The sequence below is a fragment of the Phoca vitulina genome, unplaced genomic scaffold (genome assembly GCF_004348235.1).
Source record: "Phoca vitulina isolate PV1807 unplaced genomic scaffold, GSC_HSeal_1.0 scaffold14, whole genome shotgun sequence".
NCBI classification, from domain to species: Eukaryota; Metazoa; Chordata; class Mammalia; order Carnivora; family Phocidae; genus Phoca; species Phoca vitulina.
In genome coordinates, this window is record NW_022589717.1 from 23,744,580 (window position 1) to 23,764,915 (window position 20,336).

At 37.3% G+C, this 20,336-nt stretch overlaps 1 protein-coding gene across 4 annotated transcripts in view; it reads right to left on the minus strand.

Annotated features, from left to right (window-relative positions):
* Nucleotides 1–79: 79 nt before the first annotated feature.
* The window catches only part of PRMT9 (protein arginine methyltransferase 9), a 36,876-nt gene continuing 16,619 nt past the window's right edge, over nt 80–20,336 (minus strand). For all 4 annotated transcript variants that reach the window (XM_032412954.1, XM_032412955.1, XM_032412956.1 and 1 more), the window contains 5 exons: nt 19,065–19,248; nt 14,669–15,383; nt 6,071–6,224; nt 2,131–2,253; nt 80–1,831 (listed from right to left, as the gene is read on the minus strand). In XM_032412954.1, coding sequence (XP_032268845.1) covers nt 1,616–1,831; nt 2,131–2,253; nt 6,071–6,224; nt 14,669–15,383; nt 19,065–19,248 — 1,392 coding nt within the window. In that variant the 3' untranslated portion in view covers nt 80–1,615. The remainder of the gene's footprint in view (nt 1,832–2,130; nt 2,254–6,070; nt 6,225–14,668; nt 15,384–19,064; nt 19,249–20,336) is intronic.

Genomic DNA, 20,336 nt, shown 5'->3' on the forward strand with positions numbered 1-20,336 from the left:
CATTCTTTAAACATAAACCCTTAATGTTTTGTCTCTCATTCTTTAAACATACACCCTTAATGTTTTTACAAAAAGTTCTTAATTAGAGGCACAGCAAAAAAGAAATAAGTCCAAAAAGATTAAAGGTTAAAAATTATATACCTACAATGAAAGATACCTGTATCTTCTATTCCTTTAGGAGAAATAGCTAGGACCCGATACTAATCTTTAAAGCAACTACTATCTAAAAATCCTATTTACAACACTAGTAATAGATTATCCATGACTTTGAGATGAAAAGAATAAGCTGGGTAGAAGACTAGGAGAATAAATAAGAAACTTGTGATAGAAATGGAGCCTACTTTTCCTCTGTGCTATTAAGGGGGTCAGCAAACAAAGCTAGGCTGAGTAGTCTTAATTATTCATTAAACCACAGCCAGCAGACATGCAGGTGCTATTTCGGAGACATTTATTACTTAGGATGGAGTTTCTCTAATTGCTAATCACAACCCACTGGGTCATCTTTAACATTATATACTGAAAATCTAGAAAGTGCCAGAGTAGGATGTTACAAATATCAAGAATAAATATTTTCTCAAAATCTTTGCTTCATATATTTATGCACACATTCACACTTATGTACTGGTTCACAGTAATTAGATGCAAAGTCTTTATTCCGTCCACTCTTACAAACATTTCTATTGAAGGTAAAGCAGGGTAGTATAATACTAGAGGCAATGAGAATAGGCAATGTAGAGAGAAGGTGCATCTTATTTTCTTTGTGGCTTACTTAAAAAGAGCACACAGTATATACAAGGCACGATAATCTTCCTTATTAATCTCCCTGTTGCAAGTCTTTAAAAATTGGGCCAATTATTATATATTTCTTACTGTGCATCCAGATCAAAACTTTAAAAAAACTGGTTTAGGTTTAGCGCTTTCTTGAATTTACCAGTTTAATTTTCTTTGCCAAAGTAGACCAGGAAAAATGCTGCCTCTTAGAGATTTTACTTCATCCCTAACTTTTACTCTCTCAACAAATTCAGCTGATAGCTTAAATTCTTAATTCAAGTTTGCATTCTCAAAACACAAAAACCCAAGGAGTTTCAAAAGTACGGTATTTAAAAGAAGCAAGCTTGGAATTTACAGGTAACCATAACCCTCAGTCTTTAGTGGAAGCCCCAACTTTCTGATGTATCCCAATTAAGAAGTTTAGACTTAAAAAAAGCCAAGATGCCTTAAAAATTAAAAGTTTTGCTTTACTTACTGGCACAGGACAATGAAGATGGGACTCAAATCCCTTATCTTTATAGCTTTAGAGTGTAGACTAAAGTTCTATTAAACAAAATTGAAACCATTTTAAGTATAACCAAGCAATAAAAACAAACTTCGCTAACTTGAAAAATTAATGACAGCCTTTTTTGGAAAGGAAGTCTGCAGCAATATCTTTGTAATAATGCTCCTCTTTAAAATCTTTTAAATATACTTTATTAATTTAAAAAAAATATTTGACCATTACAAGGAATTAAACCTTTACACGTATCCCCATTTTATGATTACAATCCCACTACTAATTCAGACCAGAACTGTGTACTTGCTGCTCTACCTGGACAATTTTTCATTAGAAAACTGCTCTTCACTGCTTTACTGTGATGCTGACATTGCTTTTGTGGTGCTGGACATTTAGTACTAATTCCTCTCCCATTTCCACCTGGATGGGATTATCTAAAACAACTGCAGCTTGTTTCCAGTGGGAGGCGTCACTTGAAGTATCCAACCTAATCTCGTCATCAAGGTACATATGATACCAAAAGGGAATGGCAGTCACTTGTCCAGATTTACAAATGTGTACCTATGAAAATTAAGAAATCATGAAAATTTCATCAGAGTAAATAGAGTAGACTTGGATAAGTAAGTCTGTCTTTTTAGTCAATTTTAGCTCCAAATTTTACAAAATTTAATCACCCAATTCAAATTAATACCAATCTATTGTATTCACTAGTATTTACCCAAGCTCATTTTTGGATATTGTTTAGAAAAAAAATAACATTTAAATCGTCAAAAAAAGTGGCTAATACTATTTTGTGTACATGAAGTATTACCTAGCTTAAGATAATTCTGAATATGACAAGAATAATCATTTTGTATTACCTTTACTTCTCTGTTAGAGGTGTTCAAATATGGAGTCATTAAATCTAGTCTTAAGAGTTCCACTGGCTTGCTTAAAGGTATACAGGGCAATGAGGACAGATCCAAAAATACGCGTATAGGTACCTAGACAAAGTACAAATTTTTCACTTTTACTCAATTCTTTTTGTGGCCAAGTACCCTCAGGTACTTACTTCATACTTGCATCAGTATGATACGCTTTTTACATCTAATACCTCATTTAATTCCCTTATCAACCTTAAGGCATAAGCAGTTTCATGATTCCAGTTTTATAAGAAGGATGAACAAACCAAGGTTTAGGCAGGTTAAATAATTTGCTATGGTTTCAATTATCTACAGATTCTTTGCTTGGATGAACGCAAATTAAATTTTTACTTAAGCCAAACAGCTCCAAAAATTTTAAACCCAGGATATGCTTATGTGTGAAAGACGAACTAATAAGCAAATAGTACAATATTAAATTACTGTATTATTTGAGAAAATATGCCAAATTCAACCAAATAATAGTGGATTTTATTTGGAAAATAAAGTTTATTTCTAGAAAGCAATGGTTCTCAACTTTAGCTGCAAGTTAAAATCAGCTAAAGAGCTTTTTAAAAGCCCCAACTGCACAGGCCACACCTTAGATAGATCTGGAGTTGGGATCCAGGTATCAGTAGTTCTGAAAGTTCAGTCGAAGTTGAGAGCCACTGCTATAATGTGTTCCATCAATTTTAATATCAATGGAACGTTCCTACTAGTACCTTTTAGCCTCTTCATTTGAAATAAAAAGGAAACTTGTTCTGAAAGCGCCCTCTTGCCTTTGAGTAAAATATTAGAGAGCAACTGTGCATGGTCAAACAGTGGACACAGATCTACCAACTTCTCCCTGGGCATCCTTGAAGGCATCCAACCTTCTCTGCCATAACGACACAGTAGTTCCATGCCATTTCCAGGACTCATTGCCCTTTATCTTCGTCTGTATCAGTCACCAGAAGAAGCTCTAGATTCCTGTTACCTCTCATCACATGCCTTCTAATCCCTCATAGTCTGTCCTCACTCCTGTTTCTCAACCTAGCCTCCTGGCCACTCCTGGCATCTGTGCTAATTCTTACATTTCCCATCTAGAACTCATCATTTCATGAATTCTCTAGAGTTCAGTTCTTTCTATATACCCCCAAGGTGATTTCACTCAGGCTTTAAATATCATCTACCAAATTTAAGTACCAAATTTTATCTCTAGCCTCAATCTTTCTCTGAATTCTTATCCTACTGTTCAACGATCCCGCAAACACATAAACACAACCTGATCCTCCTGCTATTTTCCCCATTTCAGTAGATGGTAACTATCCTTCCAGGTGCTCTTGTACCCCACACCCAATATACCACAACCTACCTTCAAATGTCTCTACAATTGGAACACCTAAGTCACTACCACCTCTCACCTGGATTACTGCGGTAATGCCTTTGCCTGCTCTCACAAGTGGTTTATTTCTTTCAAAACATAACTTTCAAAACAACAAGATATACTGTGTCATTCCTTTGTTCAACACCCTCCAGGTGTCTTCCACCCCTTCCAGAGTCAAAGTCTTTATAGAACCAAAAGGCTCTACAAGATCTAGCTCCTAATACTTTTCTGACTGCATCTTTCATCTGACCTGCTGTTTCTGAACACTCCAGTCATGCTCCTCCCTCAGGCCATTGCACTTTTTGCTCCTTTGACTTGTTTATGGCTTGCTTCCTTATTTCTTCAGTTCCCTACCTAAATATCACTTATCCATGAGTCCTTGCCTTAGTTATGACCTCTATAAAATAGTGTATCACTTACCCCCATTCCCTCTCTCTTAACCTGCTTTATGTCCATAGCACTTGTAACCATCATCATTCTCATCTTTTTACTTGTTTATTATCTATCTTGTTTGTCAATTTGAATCCTAGCTCCAGGAGTGCAGGAACTTATCTTAGATTCATAGCTATATTCCCAAAACCTAAAGTAAAGTAGCATATATATGGCAGACATTTGTTGAAAGAATAAATTTCTGTTGTTTTCTGCACAGTAGTCCCGTTTATCTGTGATTTCACTTTCCATGGTTTGTCACCAGCAGTCAACCAAGGTCCGGAAGCAGAGGATCCTCCTCCTGACAAACTGTCAAGTCAATAGTAACCTAACGCCTCTATCATTCCCATCACATAATCTCACTAGGTAGGCATTTTATCATCTCATGTCATCACAAGAAGGGTGAATACGGTACAATAAGCTATTTTGAAAGAGAGACCACATCCACATAAGTTTTATTACAGTACATTATAATTATTCTATTTTTAGTTATTATTGTTATCTCTTACTCTACCTAACTTATAAACTAGACTTTATCATAGGTGTATGTTTAGGGAAAAACAGTATAGATAGGTTCAGTACTATCGGTGGTTTTCACTGTGGGTCTTGGAAAGTATCCCCCATAGATAAGGGAGGACTACTGTATAGTTTATTTTACCACCTCTCATTTTGTTTCATTGGTTCACTCAGTTGTCTGTGTAACAGATAATTATCATATTAGAAGAGACAATATCATCTAAGAAAATGGGTAGGTGGACCAGAAAATGTAAAACTACCAGGCAAGTTGCCTCTTGGGATGAGTAGTCACAGGCTGAAGTGAGACCAAAGTCTGCATATTCAACTGTAGGAGTACCGGCATAGAGAGGGCAGAAAGCTGGATTTAACCAAGGTAGGATCTTCCCAGGCCAGTAGAAAAACTGAAGAGAAGGGATATTTGAAAAGTACATGGACCATGGAATACAAACTATTAAGGAAGGAGGATCTAAAACAGAAAATACAGTGAAAAGATGGAGGGATCAAAATACCATAGATTCTGATGGAATCAAACAATTGTTGACACCAACATCAAGAGGGAATAAGCTAGAAAGGAGATGGTGGTATTTTTGAACCACACAAACAACTAAAACTTCTGTCTTTTTTTTAAAGTTGACTTATTTTTTAGTAATCTCTATACCCAACATGTAGATTCTGAGATTAAGAGTCACACACTCCTCCAACTGAAACAGCCAGGTGCCCCTAAACGTCTGCCTTCTGCTAAGTGTATTCTCCTTATTAAACTCTCCAAAAATCTGAGATTAAACAAACTCTAAGATCTCATTTAGCCAGCCCTGGAAAAAAAGCATTTTCTCAACAAACTTACATTTGTTGATCAAGTACTGTTCATAGATCTCACTGCATATTCAAAGGCTTACTATGCATAGCCGTTAGATAAAAGTTTGAGATATCACTTCTTTAAATCTGCACACAAATCCTACTTCCCAAAATTCTGCTTTCGCTTACACATCAGTATTCCACCTACTTCCTACCTGTCTTCAACCCCAAACCTCTTCCCCTAGACACTTCATCCACTCACATAATTTTAACTTACAAATTTGTATTCTCCTGCTAATGCCTTTGCCAGCACTAAATCTTGAGTCCTTGTTTCCCAAATAACAACTAACCCCTTTGCCTTGAGCTCCAGTTTCCTAGGCTCCTGCATTCCTACTCACAGCAGTCTGACTATCTAGACATTAGCTGCTTACAGTAACCTATGGCCTGCTAGCCTGAGGTTTAAATGTAATTAAGGGTTCAAGTTTAGAAGGCAGGTCTTCTTCTGGCTGCTTCTGTTTTAGACAAGAAGCACCCTTTTTCCTAAGACTAAACCTAGGACCCTATTTTTCACTTGTAACAATGGTTCAGAGGAATATCTATAGACTTTTGTCAGTAAGAACAACAGAATTCCTTGGCTATTCTAATCTCTGGATTCATTTTCACTCATAAATTCCTTTGCTCTAGGAAACTGATTACCATCCTAATCCAGCTAAACACAGTGACTCGATAAAACTACAGAAAAAGATAATGTAGATGGTGGGTAACAGCCACCCGGCTGAACTTCTAAACACTTACCTGAAATTGATTAATAAAAGGTGCTATATTTAATCCAAGAGTGCGTTCTGTTCCTTGAACAGCACTCTCTTCTACCAGTGTCTGTGATTCCACAAGCAACCCAAACATCAGCACATACTGAGGAAAGATCTTGCCTCCAGATTGTAGCAAACACCTAGAGAAGGAAAAATCTTTTAAAAAGCATCTTGATTCCCTACGTTTTACAAATACCAGTAACTAAATCATAATGAATCGGCGAGCTACAGATCATACATAATCTAATAGACTTTATGTTATTGGCTGGCGGTTCAGAGTGGTAAACCACTGGAAATAATTTCCCAACAAGTCAAGGTGGCTGCTGATCCATGAAAGAGAAAAATAACCAGTTGGCTGGATGGATATGTCTTTAGATTTAGGAAGAGTCATCAATGGATATTAAAACTAGTGAGTGAAAGTTTTATTAGGAAAAAGATTACAAAGTCTCAAAGTATTGCCCCCCTCCCAATGACATACTCATTACAAAGGGAAACACAGCAATTTACTGTGGAAAAACCTGGTGGATACAACTTAAACCAACTGATCTAAATTAACATCAACAATAATGGGATAAAGCAATACTATGTGCCTCCTAATATGACAAAACTTCTGTAACTTCCTCTCTAAAATGGATAATCCAAATCTAATTAAAAACAAAACAAAACATGAGGAATATTCTACAGAATAAATGGCCTACACTCTTCAAAACTGTTAATGTAAGAAAAACTCAGGAACTGTTCCAGAATTAAGGAGACTAAAGAGAAAGGACAACTAGGGCGCCTGGGTGGCTCAGTTGGTTAGGCGACTGCCTTCGGCTCAGGTCATGATCCTGGAGTCCCTGGATCGAGTCCCGCATCGGGCTCCCTGCTTGGCAGGGAGTCTGCTTCACCCTCTGACCCTCCCCCCTCTCATCTGGTTTCTCTCTCTCTCAAATAAATAAATAAAATCTTTAAAAAAAAAAAAAAAAAAAGAAAGGACAACTAAATGCCATGTGTGATCCTCAACTGGATTCTGAACCAGAAACAAAAGCTATAATGGCTATTATTGCAACAAACGGTGAAATCTAAGTAAGACTATACACTAGATAAAGGTATTGTGGCCATCCTTCCTGATTTTGACAACTGTATGATGGTTATGTAAATGAATATCCTTGTTCTTAGAAATATACACCAAAATATTTAGGGGTTAAAAGAACATGATATCTGGAACTTACTCTAAATAGTTCAGAGAGAATAATAAAGCAAATGTGGCAAAATATAACAATTTGTGCATCTGGGTATAAGGTATATGTTAAAAGTTCTTTTTTGTTGTTGTTGTTAAAAGTTCTTTGTACTATTTTTTAACTTCTCTGTAAGCTTGAAATTATTTCAAAATAGTTAAACACTGAAAGAAAAAAATCTAATTAAAAATCCAAATGTTCTAGTAAAGATTGTGAGGAAGAGTGTGAATAAAGGGTTAACAAAATCCATTCTCCTCCTACAACTGATCTTGGGTTCACCTTTTGTTTCCCTGGAAATCCCATAAAGGTGGAATGTCAGCTGTCTTAGTGTGATCAGCAACACTGCTTAGGATAAAGATTTTTTTAAATTGCGTCTTAATATAAGGTAGAGCACATTTAGACTGAGAGAACTATGAACAAACTATAAGCACCTGATGGGAAGCTGTATCATCTTTGGGCTTCCCTGAGGGTGGTGTATCTTGTAACCAGGTGTTCCTATTGCTACACCCATGGAAGGTATTAGTTCCTATGTGAAATTTAGGGCTCTTAAGCCAAGACAGCTCCTATGTTCACCTATACAGTCTTATTTCCTCACACCTCAGCTGTGAGAAGCATGAGGGGGTGAGTGGGTCACTTACTACCATCAAATGAAGCAGACTTGGAGGATACTTTAAAGGACTTTAAACCAAGTCATTATTTTCATTTGCCACATTTACAATCACACATTAAATCCCTCATTTTTACTGAATATTCTAAGCTGGTTTCCACCTGAACTTCTAGGACAAGCTATTTATAGACAAGTGGACTTCATATTATCATACATATCTTAATAGTAAATTTTTCCTCTTAAATACATAGAGTTAGTAAGGATCTATTTATAATAACACAAGGCTGAGGTTTGGTTTTGCCAAGACATTTGTGTGATCTAAAAAAAAGTACTTCCTACAAGTTACTAAAATTTTATGCTATGTAGTTTCCCTGAATAGGTCATTAAAATCTTGACAAATTATAAAACACCCATTCCTCAAAACCACTTTGGCACTTCTCTTAAATTAGTTTCAAATCATTAATTCTTCTGGCTTTTACTAAACTGATTCTCTCAACCATTTAAAAATACTGTATCTAAAACCAGAATGACAAACTATAACAAGACATGACAACTAAATGCAATGCAGGACCCTTGATCAGAACCGAGATTGGGAGAAAAAAGAAATATAGGATATTACCGGGACAGCAGGGGAAATTTTAATATAGACTATATATTAGATAATAGTATTTTATCAATGCTAAGTCTCCTGAGTGTGATTTTACTGTGATATGTAGCGGGGGGAAGCCTTTGTTCTAAGGAGACACACACTAAATGTTAAAGAAAGAGTGAAGGTTATAAAGACAAAACAACAGTCTTGTATTCACTGTTACTATTCTTGCAGTTTTTCTTAAGTTTGAAATTTTGAAATATTTCAAAATAAAAAGTTGATGGAAAAGTTTACAATAAGACTGTTCTTTTTTTTTTAAGATTTTTTTTATTTATTTGAGAGAGAGAGAGCGCACAAGCAGGGGAGAGGGGCAGACAGAGAGAGAGAAGCAGGCTCCCCACTGAGCAGGGAGCCCGACACAGGGCTCAATCCCAGGACCCTGGGATCACGATCTGAGCTGAAGGTAGACGCCCAACTGACTGAGCCACCCAGGTGCCCCTAAAAAACTATTCTTCTAACAGCTCTCCCTAAAGATTAACTAGCTAATCAGAAGCCATGTCATAATCAGGTCATCTGAAGAACATAAAATCAGCAAGGAGAGTTAGAGATGATTCCTAAATATAATGGCATTAGACTGATTGAGACAAGTCATGATCCTAAACCAGGATAGTTTCTCTTCAGTAAATATAAGTACATGATTATTTATGTTGTAATAAGTCTTATACATTACAGATCAGCCTTAAAAAGGGCTCCATCCTGACCCCAATGCTTTGCTTATTTTCATTACTGCTTTCCTATCAACTTCTAGTATTTTAGGTAAATTCTAGTAGAAATTAATCTCTACAATTAGTAAAATTACACAGCTCTTAACAAAATTCCCATCTATGTCTTTAGCAAACCAGATAAAAATTTATCTTCCAAAAAACTGGAGAAACCTGTTTCCCTCAAATGGGTAAGGTTTAATTCTGAAAATTCATGTTACTAAATTTTTCTGAAGTTATCTGCTAATTGTGATCCGCTTAAATGGAACCAGATCTAATTTTTCTTTCAAGAGCACAAGATCTCAAATGACAAACTAGCCACAGAGCTTTATGCTGCTTGACTAATTCCCTCCATCCCCAGATAACCACAAGAGGGTACTGTACTATGAAATCTGCAAGCTGAAAAAGCATATAGGTTAAAAGTCAACCTTCTACCATAAAAATCTATGGGAAAGAGGAAGGGAGGGCAATACATCAAATCATTTCAGAAAATCAGACTAAACAAAATATCAATATTTTATCTGCTGAAACTTAAAAAGTGAGAAAAGGCTGAATCAAGTACTATGACCATGCCAGAGATAAACATTACACAAAGGCAGTATACGAAAATTATTTTAAAAGGCCATGGTCCTACTATTTTAATCTAAAATCTTGTACAAATCCTTAACTCAATATTACTGTCACTAACAGGAATGCTTCTTAGTTATGTTTAGATAAAACAGTAATGCCTTGCAACTCTGCTTAGCTTTACTGACATTGTTTTGTTGTCACTCGTGCCACTGGAGCTGCCAGACTCCCCAATGGAATCCTCTGGACAGCCAAATAATACTTCTGAACCATCTGTGCCTTTAGGAGCGAAAAAATACGTCCCAACTCAAAAGTCTAACCATAAATGGCAAAAATTCTGAGAGAAAAAATTCTTGTTTCCTTGTGACCCAACACAAGATGTTTTTAAATAGGTTTAAATTAAAAAAAAAAAAAGTACCAAGCGTTTAAACTTTCTCTTGTATTTTTAGTATGACTAAACATTTTAAAACAACTACAAAAGTAATCAGAAACTAAATACTTAAGTCTGTGAAATGACTCGTTTTCCCTTGCTTTTTTGGGGGGGGGGTTGCTGGGAGGAGTTCCAGTGAGAGAGATGTCCTTATCCCAGATATAATCTATTGTCCCAATCACTAATTTCACCCTTTCACCAGTCATGAGACCTCCCCTCTGTTAGAGGCTAAAGAGGAGGCCTGTGTGAGAGCATCTGCATACCTCTCTCCCCAGAATCAAGATAAGCCTATCCATCCAGGTAAGGAGGTTGTACCACAGCTTGGGCTAAAGGAAAGAACCACTGGTTCCCCACTATTACTCAGGAGGTGTTTGGAGGGGAAGAAAGAATACTGGGTTAAAACAATGATTATGGGCGCTACTAGCATTTAGTGCCCAGAGATGCCAAACATCCTGCAATCCATAGGACAACTGTAAAAAACAAACAAACAAAAACAAAAAACAAAACAAAACTGTCCCAAACTGCCAACAGACTCCTCCCCCTACCAAGAAACACGGGGAAGAGGAGTTGGTAGCTTTACATAAGTTGTTTCCCACTATAATAACTAATCCTTCACACAGAACACATTGTCTGCTAAATTGTTTTTATAACCAAAAATGCTTTTTAAAAATCCTTTAAAGGTTCCATGTAAATAAAATGTGACTGACTGAAAGCTCTTCCACTAAGATCAGGAACAAAACAAGGACACCCACTTTCACTACCTTCATTCAACATAGTCACTGGAAGTTCTAAATGAAGCAATCAGGCAAGAAAAATAAAGGGCATCAAAACTAGAAATGAAGAAGTAAAATTATCTCTGTTCACAGACATCATCATCATATATTTAGAAGCCCTAAAGATTCCACATAAAAATGTTACAACTAATAAATTCAGCAAAGTTTCAGGATATAAAATCAACACACACAAATTAGTTGTATTTTTATAATTAACATGAACAACCCAAAAAGGAAATTAAGAAAACAATCCCACTTACAATAGCATCAAAAATAAAAAAATACTTAGGAATAAAGTTAACCAAACAGGTTAAAGATCTGTAAACTGAAAACTACAAACATTGCTGGAAAGACACAAATAGGGGCAACTGCATGGCTCAGGGTCCTGGGATCTGCTTGTCCCTCTCCCTCTGCACCCCCATCCCCCCTCCCCACTCTTCCACATGCATGCACACTCTCTCTCTCACAGAGATAAATAAAATCTTTTTTAAAAAAGATACAAATAAACCAAAAGACATCCCATATTCATGGACTGGAAGAAAATAGTTAAAATGTAAATACTACCCAAAGTGAGCTATACAGATTTAATGCAATCCCTATGAAATCCCAAGAGCATTTTTTTTAAAAAGATTTTATTTATTTATTTGACAGAGAGACAAGCAGGGGGAGTGGGAGGGAGAAGCAGGCTTCCCACTGAGCAGAGAGCCCGATGAGGGGCTCGATCCCAGGACCCAGGGATTACGACCTGAGCCGAAGGCAGACGCTTAACGACTGAGCCACCCAGGCGCCCCCAACAGCATTTTTTTTACCAAAATAGAAAAATCCCTATCCTAAAATTCATATGGAATTTCAAGGGATCCAGAATAGCCAAAACAATCTTGAAAAAAAAAAAAAAAAAGTTGGAAGTTTTACACTTCCCAATTTCAAAACGTATTATAAAGTACAGGGAAAATAACCATATAAGCAAAATGGTGAATAGGAAGCCTCCGACTCACCTCTCCCCAGAGACACTTACTTAATAAAAACACACAGACTAAACTATTTCTGGGAGATATGCAGAAACCAGTTAAGAGGTTCCTGTACCCCAGGCCAGTGCACAGCCAGAAAGAACTGCATGGAAAATGGTAGGAAAATGTATCGCATTTACTTGCCATTGTCTCTTCCCCAGGCACCCACAGCACAGTACAATCAAGAGAGAACTCCCAATTCCCAGTTTCTTGTTGGGGAGAAAAAGAGAAGCATGGAACGTATGTCATAACATTCTGACTTTTGGGGGGGGGTGGGCTGCCCAAGGGACTGGTTTCTCTCTTGCATGAACCTAAGCAGTGACAAAAAAACGGGAGTCAGGCTGGGGACCTCTGATAGATAAAGGAGATCACTTGGCTTGGTTAAGGAGTGGAGAGTGTGCAATACCACAGACAGACATCAGGGTGAGCTCTAGTACCATGACTTGCCATAGCACCAAGGAAGCTGCAGTACTTCAGTCAGAATTACCATATGACTCAATTGCACCCCTAGATACGTATCAAAAGAACTGAAAGCAGAATCTCAGAGAGATGTATACACACTCATTTTCACTGCAGCATTATTCACAGTAGCTAAAAGGTAGAATAACTCAAATGTCCGACAGATGAATGGCTAATGAAACTGGCATATTTATACAGTGGAATATTATGCAGTTTAAAAAAGAAGGAAATCCTGTTACATGTTACAACATGGATGAACCTCAAGGACATTATGGTAAGTGAAACGATTCTACATATGAAGTATCTAAAGTACTCAAAATAATAGAAACAGAAATTGGAAAGGTGGTTGCCAAGGACTCGGGGGCAAGGGACATTAGTGTTTTGTGGTTATAGAGTTTTAGTTTTGCAAGATGAAAAAGTTCTAGTGATCTGCTGTACAACAATGTGAATACACCTTAGTACTACTAAACTGTATGTTTAAAACGGTTAAAATGAAGAATGCCTGGGTGGCTGTCAGTTAAGCATCTGCCTTTGGCTCAGGTCATGATCCTGGGGCCCTAGGATTGAGCCCCCTGTGTCTGGTTCCCTGCTCAGCGGGGAGTCTGCTTCTCCCTCTCCCTCTGCAACCCCCTCCCCTTGCTCTCTCTGTTGAAGAAATAAAATCTTTAAAAAAGTGGTTAAGATGATATATATAATTTAATGTTGTTTTTTTACCACAACAACAAAGAAACAATTAGTCGCTTAAAAACACATTTATTATAAAGCTACAGTAATCAAAATAGGATGGTAATGGCATAAAGACTAGACATGTACATCAACGATAATAGAACTAAAGACCTCAGAAATAAACCTTGACATATATGGTAAAATGGTTTTTCCCAAGGGTGTCAAGACCATTCAATGTGGAATGGATGTCTTTTCTACTAACAGTTGTTGGGAAAACTGGGTATCTATTGTCAAAAGACTGAAGCTGGGCTCTAACTGAATGCCATATACAAAAATTAAATCAAAATGGTTCAAAGACCTAAATTTAAGACCTAAAACTATAAACATTCTTAAAAGAGAACATATGAGAATGGCTTTAGGCCATAGCATCTGACAATGATTTCTTGGAAATGACACCAAAAACAGGCAATAAAAGTAAAACAAACAAAAAACAAAGTGGACTGTATAAAAAATTTAAATTTCTGCATATCAAAAGATATTATCAATAAAGTAAAAAGGCAACCAACCCACAGAATGGGAGAAAATATCTGTCAGTGATGTGATAAGGGATTAATATCCAGCTACATAGAGAATTCCTAAAAACTCAATAAAAAAAAAATCTGACCCAAAAACTGGCAAAGAACTTGAAGAGACATTTTTCCAAAGAAGAAATACAAATGGCCAATAGGCACTCAGATCTGAACAGCACAACTAAAGGACCTTGAAGCTTAGTCAAATTTGCTTTCAATATTAAATATTAGGGTCAAGTTTGCCTCCAGCAATCAACACTGAAGGGAAAATACCTTGGGGAGAGAACTGTATTATAAAATAAAGATTTTAAGACCTAAGATGACTGGGGCTTGTTTATAAGAAGCACTTTGCTCTCCCAATATACCATCAAATGTGTACTACATGTTTCTTAAAGGTATTTTTTTTTTTAAGATTTTATTTATTTATTTGAGAGAGAGACAGAGTGACAGAGATAGTGAGAGAGAGCATGAGCAGGGAGAAGAGGAAGAAGCAGGCTCCCCGATGAGCAGGGAGCCTGACGTAGGGCTCAATCCCAGGACCCCGAGATCATGATCTGAGCCAAAGGCAGATGCTTAACTGACTGAGCCACCCAGATGCCCATTAAAGGCATTTCTTATATCATAAAGATGAGATTTGATTTTTCCTTATTTACAGAATATCTTTATCATTCTTATAAATCTTTACTTAATTCTCTATATTATATAGAGGCAGTCCAATCCCAAAGCAGGCTCTCTTCTTCACACCTACAGAGAAGGCGTTCTTTTAGATGAAAAAAATGAGTAATGACATGCACACAAAGAGAAAGGGATAAAGTCACATACCCTGAAAAGGAACACACATAATCATGACTCATTTGTACAGCTATGCCATTAAAGAACTAAAAGAATTGACATGAATTTAAGCTCAAAAACCAAAAGTTGTATTTTGTGTTTTACCTGGATATTGCTGCTTTTTCCATTATTTCCTGCTGAATGAGCCCAGATGGCTCAATGACATCCAATATAATTATACTCCACAGCTTGTCTGATTTTGGCCTTTGCAACACAGCAGATTCATCTTCCACATGTCTCAACCAAAACTCGAGTGTTTCTTTAGGAAAGTGATTGGCTTCAGATATGAGGTCCAGAGTGATACGATGCTGGTCTTTCTCCACAGAACTGTAAGGTTTAACCTGCCCAAGTGTGCCAGCAATTAAGGGCAGAACAGAGAAGCCTTCAGACACATCTAACACATAGAAAGGTTCAGGGATGCTCTCTTCAGAATTACTCTCTTCATTTCCGCAGCTCATCTCATTCTGACACTGAGTGTCCATGGCCTGACACAGTTTCTCTGGAGTCAACGAAGACAACACTTTTCTCATTGCCATTTTAAAGCCTTCATGATAGAGGTTGTTATTAAGCAAAGCAATTTCTGTGGATTCCAATATACATGTCTGCTCCACAGCATCTGGTTTACTGGTCTGAAGGTTAGCCAGGGCACTACAGAGTTCAGCCTCACTTCCTAAAGACATCAAGTCTTTATCCTGGGTAAAATTTTTTCCAGCACCCACTTCATGTTCCGAACCAAAAACACTGATATTCTGGATTCTTAAGTAACAATCTTGACAAGATACTTCCATCATCACATGGTCCCCAGGTTTTATCCAGTAGTCTCCATAAAATAGTAAGAAAGAAAAAAAAATTGTAATTGATGAATATATTTATAAGTCTGAGGATCATACAAACACTTCCACCCTCCTCCCATTTTGAAATCACTACAGGAAAGATTGTATCTATTGATTTAATAGAAATAAAATTAATTTATTCATTTCCTACAAAACACCAGGAAAAAATCCCTCCAGCTTTCTTGGCCAAAAACTTAAGTTTGAAGACAATTAACTCATGGCATAACAGAGAGATTCAAGACCTCCATTACTGAACCCCAACTATTAGTACCATAGTGCTTTTAGTGCAATCAGTAGGTATCATCATCCCCATATTAGGGGGTGGGGGAAGGGCTGCAGGGGACTCTTAATCTTCTTCAGTAATGAAGCCAACAATAACAAAGATAAATCAAAGTCAGGGGTCAATACCAAACCCTCATCCTAGCTTAAAGGGACATTCTTTTCTCTAAGAGAAATTTCCGAAAGACCAAGGCAGCATTTAATAGAATCTTATCAGTAATATTTCTAACTCTAAGTATTTAGACACTTGCATGTTTAGGAATTTGACAATATATGGAAGGACTAAGTCCTACAATAAAGACCTATAAAGCTCTTATCCATGAACTTTCAAACTCAGTAAAACTTTAAAATGTAAATGTAGGGGCGCCTGGGTGGCTCAGTTGTTAAGCGTCTGCCTTTGGCTCAGGTCGTGATCCCAGGGTCCTGGGATCGAGCCCCACATCGGGCTCCCCGCTCAGCGGGAAGCCTGCTTCTCCCTCTCCCACTCCCCCTGCTTGTGTTCCCTCTCTCACTGTGTCTCTCTCTGTCAAATAAATAAATAAAATCTTTAAAAAAAATAAAATAAAATGTAAATGTAAAATCACAATTCCTTCTTATCAGCTTTAAAACCAGTTGAAAATACAGGTTATTCTTGTGATTACACATTTAAAATGTCCTTTCCCTAAAAAGGATTAAAAAAAAAAAAAAGGTCCATGTGTCTAAGTAACTATAAGAAAGTTTGAATAAACAAAAATAACACATGAAAAGATGTTCAACATCACTCATCATCAGGGAAATGCAAATCAAAACCACAATGAGCTATCACCTCACACCTGTCAGAATGGCTAAAATAAAAAACACAAGAAACAAGTGTTGGCGACAATGTGAAGAAAAGGGAACCCCTGTGCACTGCTGGGAAAACTGTGGAAAATAGTATGGAAGTTCCTGAATAAATTAAAAACACAATAACCGTATGACCCAGTAATTCCACTACTGGGTATTTACCCAAAGAATATGAAAACACTAATTCAAAGGGATACACGTACCCCTACATTCACAGCAGCATTATTTACAATAGCCAAGGTATAGAAGCAGCCCAAGTGTCCACTGATAGATGAATGGATAAAGAAGATGTGGTATAGAAGGGGGGGGGGAATGAGTTAAACAGGTGATGAGGATTAAGGAGTGCACTTGTTGTGATGAGCACCAGGTGATATATGGAAGTGTTGAATCACTATATTGTACACCTGAAACTAATATTACACTGTATGTTAACTGGAACTTAAATAAAAAAAATTTTAAAAAAGATGTGGTATATAGATATAAGAGAGTATTAGCCATAAAAAAGAATGAAATCTTGCCACTTGCAACAATATGGATGGATCTAGGGAATATAATGCTAAGTGAAATAAGTCAATTAGAGACAAATACCATATTACATTCATATATGGAATTTAAGAAGCAAAATAAATGAACAAAGAAAGAGACAAATAAAAAAACAGATTCTTAACTATAGAGAACTGGTGGTTACCAAAGGGGAGGGGGCGGACAGATGGGTGAAATAGGGGAAGGGAATTAAGAGTATATTTGTGATGAACACTGAGTAATATAGAAAATTAACGAATTACTACACTGATTATCTGAAACTAATATTAACACCATATGGTAACTATACTGGAATTAAATTTTTTTAAATAAGATAAATAAACTCAAATAATAAATGCCACTTACTGAGTGCCAGCTGCCATGTTGCTGATAGGCATTTTACATCCATTCTGGTTTTGCTTTTTTTTTTTAAGATTTTATTTATTTATTTGTCAGAAAGAGAGAGAGAGAGATCACAAGCAGGGTGAGCAGCAGGCAGAGGGAGAAGCAGACTCCCCGCTGAGCATGGAGCCCGACGCGGCACTCGATCCCAGAACTCCGGGATCATGACCTGAGCCGAAGGCAGACGCTTAACTGACTGAGCCACCCAGGCGTCCCTTATCCATTATTTCTTAAAATCCCTACAACAATCCTGCAAGGTAGATAGCATCATCCTATTTTTGTGTATCACATAATAAAAGCTCTGAGACATAGTCAGCAAGGCCAGCCAGGGAGTCAATAAGTAGCAGTGCCAGGACCTGAATCCAAGTCTACCTGACTGACTCCAAAAACACCATACTAGCCACACCACTATACTCATTCCAAGACTTAACGATCTTGCCAAATTAGAACCTTGACTAGGAAACTACACAGAAACAGAAACTTATTACCTCTCCCCCCATTTAAAAAAGGTAGAATTTTTCTATGAAATATAACTTATGTGAATATACTGAAATCCATCAAATTGCTGGTAAAAAATTTCTATACAAAAAATATCTTTAACATAGAACTTCCCTAGGGAAGTCCATGAATTTATAAACCCTTTAAAACTTCAAAATTTTGTTTTATATGTGTGTGTGCACCTTTATGACCTGGGACTCCACAGATTCTGTAAGCAGCAAGAACTCCTACACTAGTACTTTTCCACTGTTCTATAAATAATGGACTAGCATTTCTCTTATCTACAGATAACTAGAGTAATCAGAGCTGAAGAAATGATATTTTTTAAATATTTATTTATTTATTTGAGAGAGCTTGCATGTGAGAAAGGGGAGGGGCAGAGGGAGAGAACCCCAAGCAGACTCCCACTGAGCGCAGACCCCCTACAGAGGGCTCAGTCTCAGGACCCAACACCATGACCCCAGCTGAAATCAAGAGTCAGACACTCAGCCAACTGGGCCACCCAGGTGCCCCAATGATAGACTTTTTTTTTTAAAGATTGTATTTATTTATTTGACAGAGAGAAACACAGCGAGAGGGAACACAAGCAGGGGGAGGGGGAGAGGGAGAAGCAGGCTTCCCACGGAGCAGCGAGCCCGATGTGGGGCTCGATCCCAGGACCCTAGGATCATGACCTGAGCCGAAGGCAGACGCTTAACGACTGAGCCACCCAGGCGCCCCCCAGTGATAGATATTTTTGAGTAGTATGCAGCAATTATGTTTTACTTTTCTTAACTACATATATTAATTATTTAAAACTACTTTTTTTAAAAGTAAGTTCTGGGGCGCCTGGGTGGCTCAGCCCATTAAGCGTCTGCCTTCCGCTCGGGTCATGATCCCAATGTCCTGGGATCGAGCCCCGCATGGGCTCCCTGCTTAGCTGGGAGCCTGCTTCTCCCTCTGCCCCTGCCCCTGCTCATGCTCAAGCGCACTCTCTCTCTCTCTCAAATAAAATCTTTTTCAAAACATAAAAAGTTCTGAAAAATTTAACCCATCTCCCTTGACTGGAAACTTCAAAGTAAATTTCTTTTACACGACTTCAAATGCTTAGAGGATTAAAGCAATACGATTACAAAACAAACGAACAACAATTAGATAAGATATACCTGCAAGGTCATGTACAGGGTAGATAGCCTGTTCCCAACATGTTTCCTCACTAGGACTTGTGGATAAACTGTGTTCATCATCAAGCTGGAGTACAAACCAAACCACAACAGCATCTAGTATGCCTTCTTTAATAACAGGAATACCAATTTTACCAGGTTTTTTAGTTGCAAGACTTTTTAATTCCTGACAAAAATGTAAAAGGAATGAAAACATTTTATATACTTAATATACACATGCCCCAATATTACATCACTTTCCATTTCTCTAATTCTCAGATCTGCCCAGCATCCTTAGGAAAATCAGTATCTTGACACACTTATAGCCATTTAAGGCATACTGGATGAGAAGCTCCCATCTATCATAGTGGAATACTGTGCAACTATTAAAAACAATGAGGCAGATACATAATACTGATGTAGAAAGAAGCCCATGACATATTATTGAATGAAGGCAGCGAGTGGCAAACAAACAGATTTTGTTTTTTAAAAAGTGTGTGTGTGTGTATAGAAGAACAGAAAAGCAAGTCTGAAAAGATGTACTTCAAATTGGTGATCTGGGGGAAGTAGGACCTAGATTTTAGAAAGGAAGACATACACTTTTTCTTTTCTGTTCTTCATTACTTGAAAGTGTTAAACAAGCAAATATTACTTCCAAATTAAAGCCTTACTAAGGTGGGGTTTTTTTTTTAAACTGTGGCAAAGAAAAATTAACATAAGAAAAGTTCAAAATAAGAAAAGGACAGCTTTGGGGTATTTGACATCTATAACTGTGTTGTTCCCCTCTGTACCATTATATCAGAAATGAAAGGCTCTTGAAGCTCAGCCTCAGTAGGTAATGTCAAAGTGTTAATGTAGCTCCAAACCACCTCAAGAAGAACCTAGTAGCAATTAATAGGGGATTAAATTTTATTAAATTTATTAAATTATAAAGATCGTAGGCTAAAATAAAATGACCCTTACAACGTCTTCTGTCCCCAGGCATGTCTCATCTAACCTTAAAGATCTTCAGAGAAGGACTCTATGTAACCTTCCTCAATTTCTTTGGGTACTTTCTTTATGCAGCACATCTGCCCACCACTCACCAATACACACACAGATAGATACATAGGGTGACCAACTTCTCCTGGTTTGCCCAAGACTGTCCTAGTCTAAAACTGCAAGTCTCATGTCCTGGGAGCCTCTCATTTCTGGGAAAACTGATTTGGGTGATCACCCTAATACAGATACAATCTGGAGATCTGGATTACTGTTCGTTTTCAAGGAATACTGTTA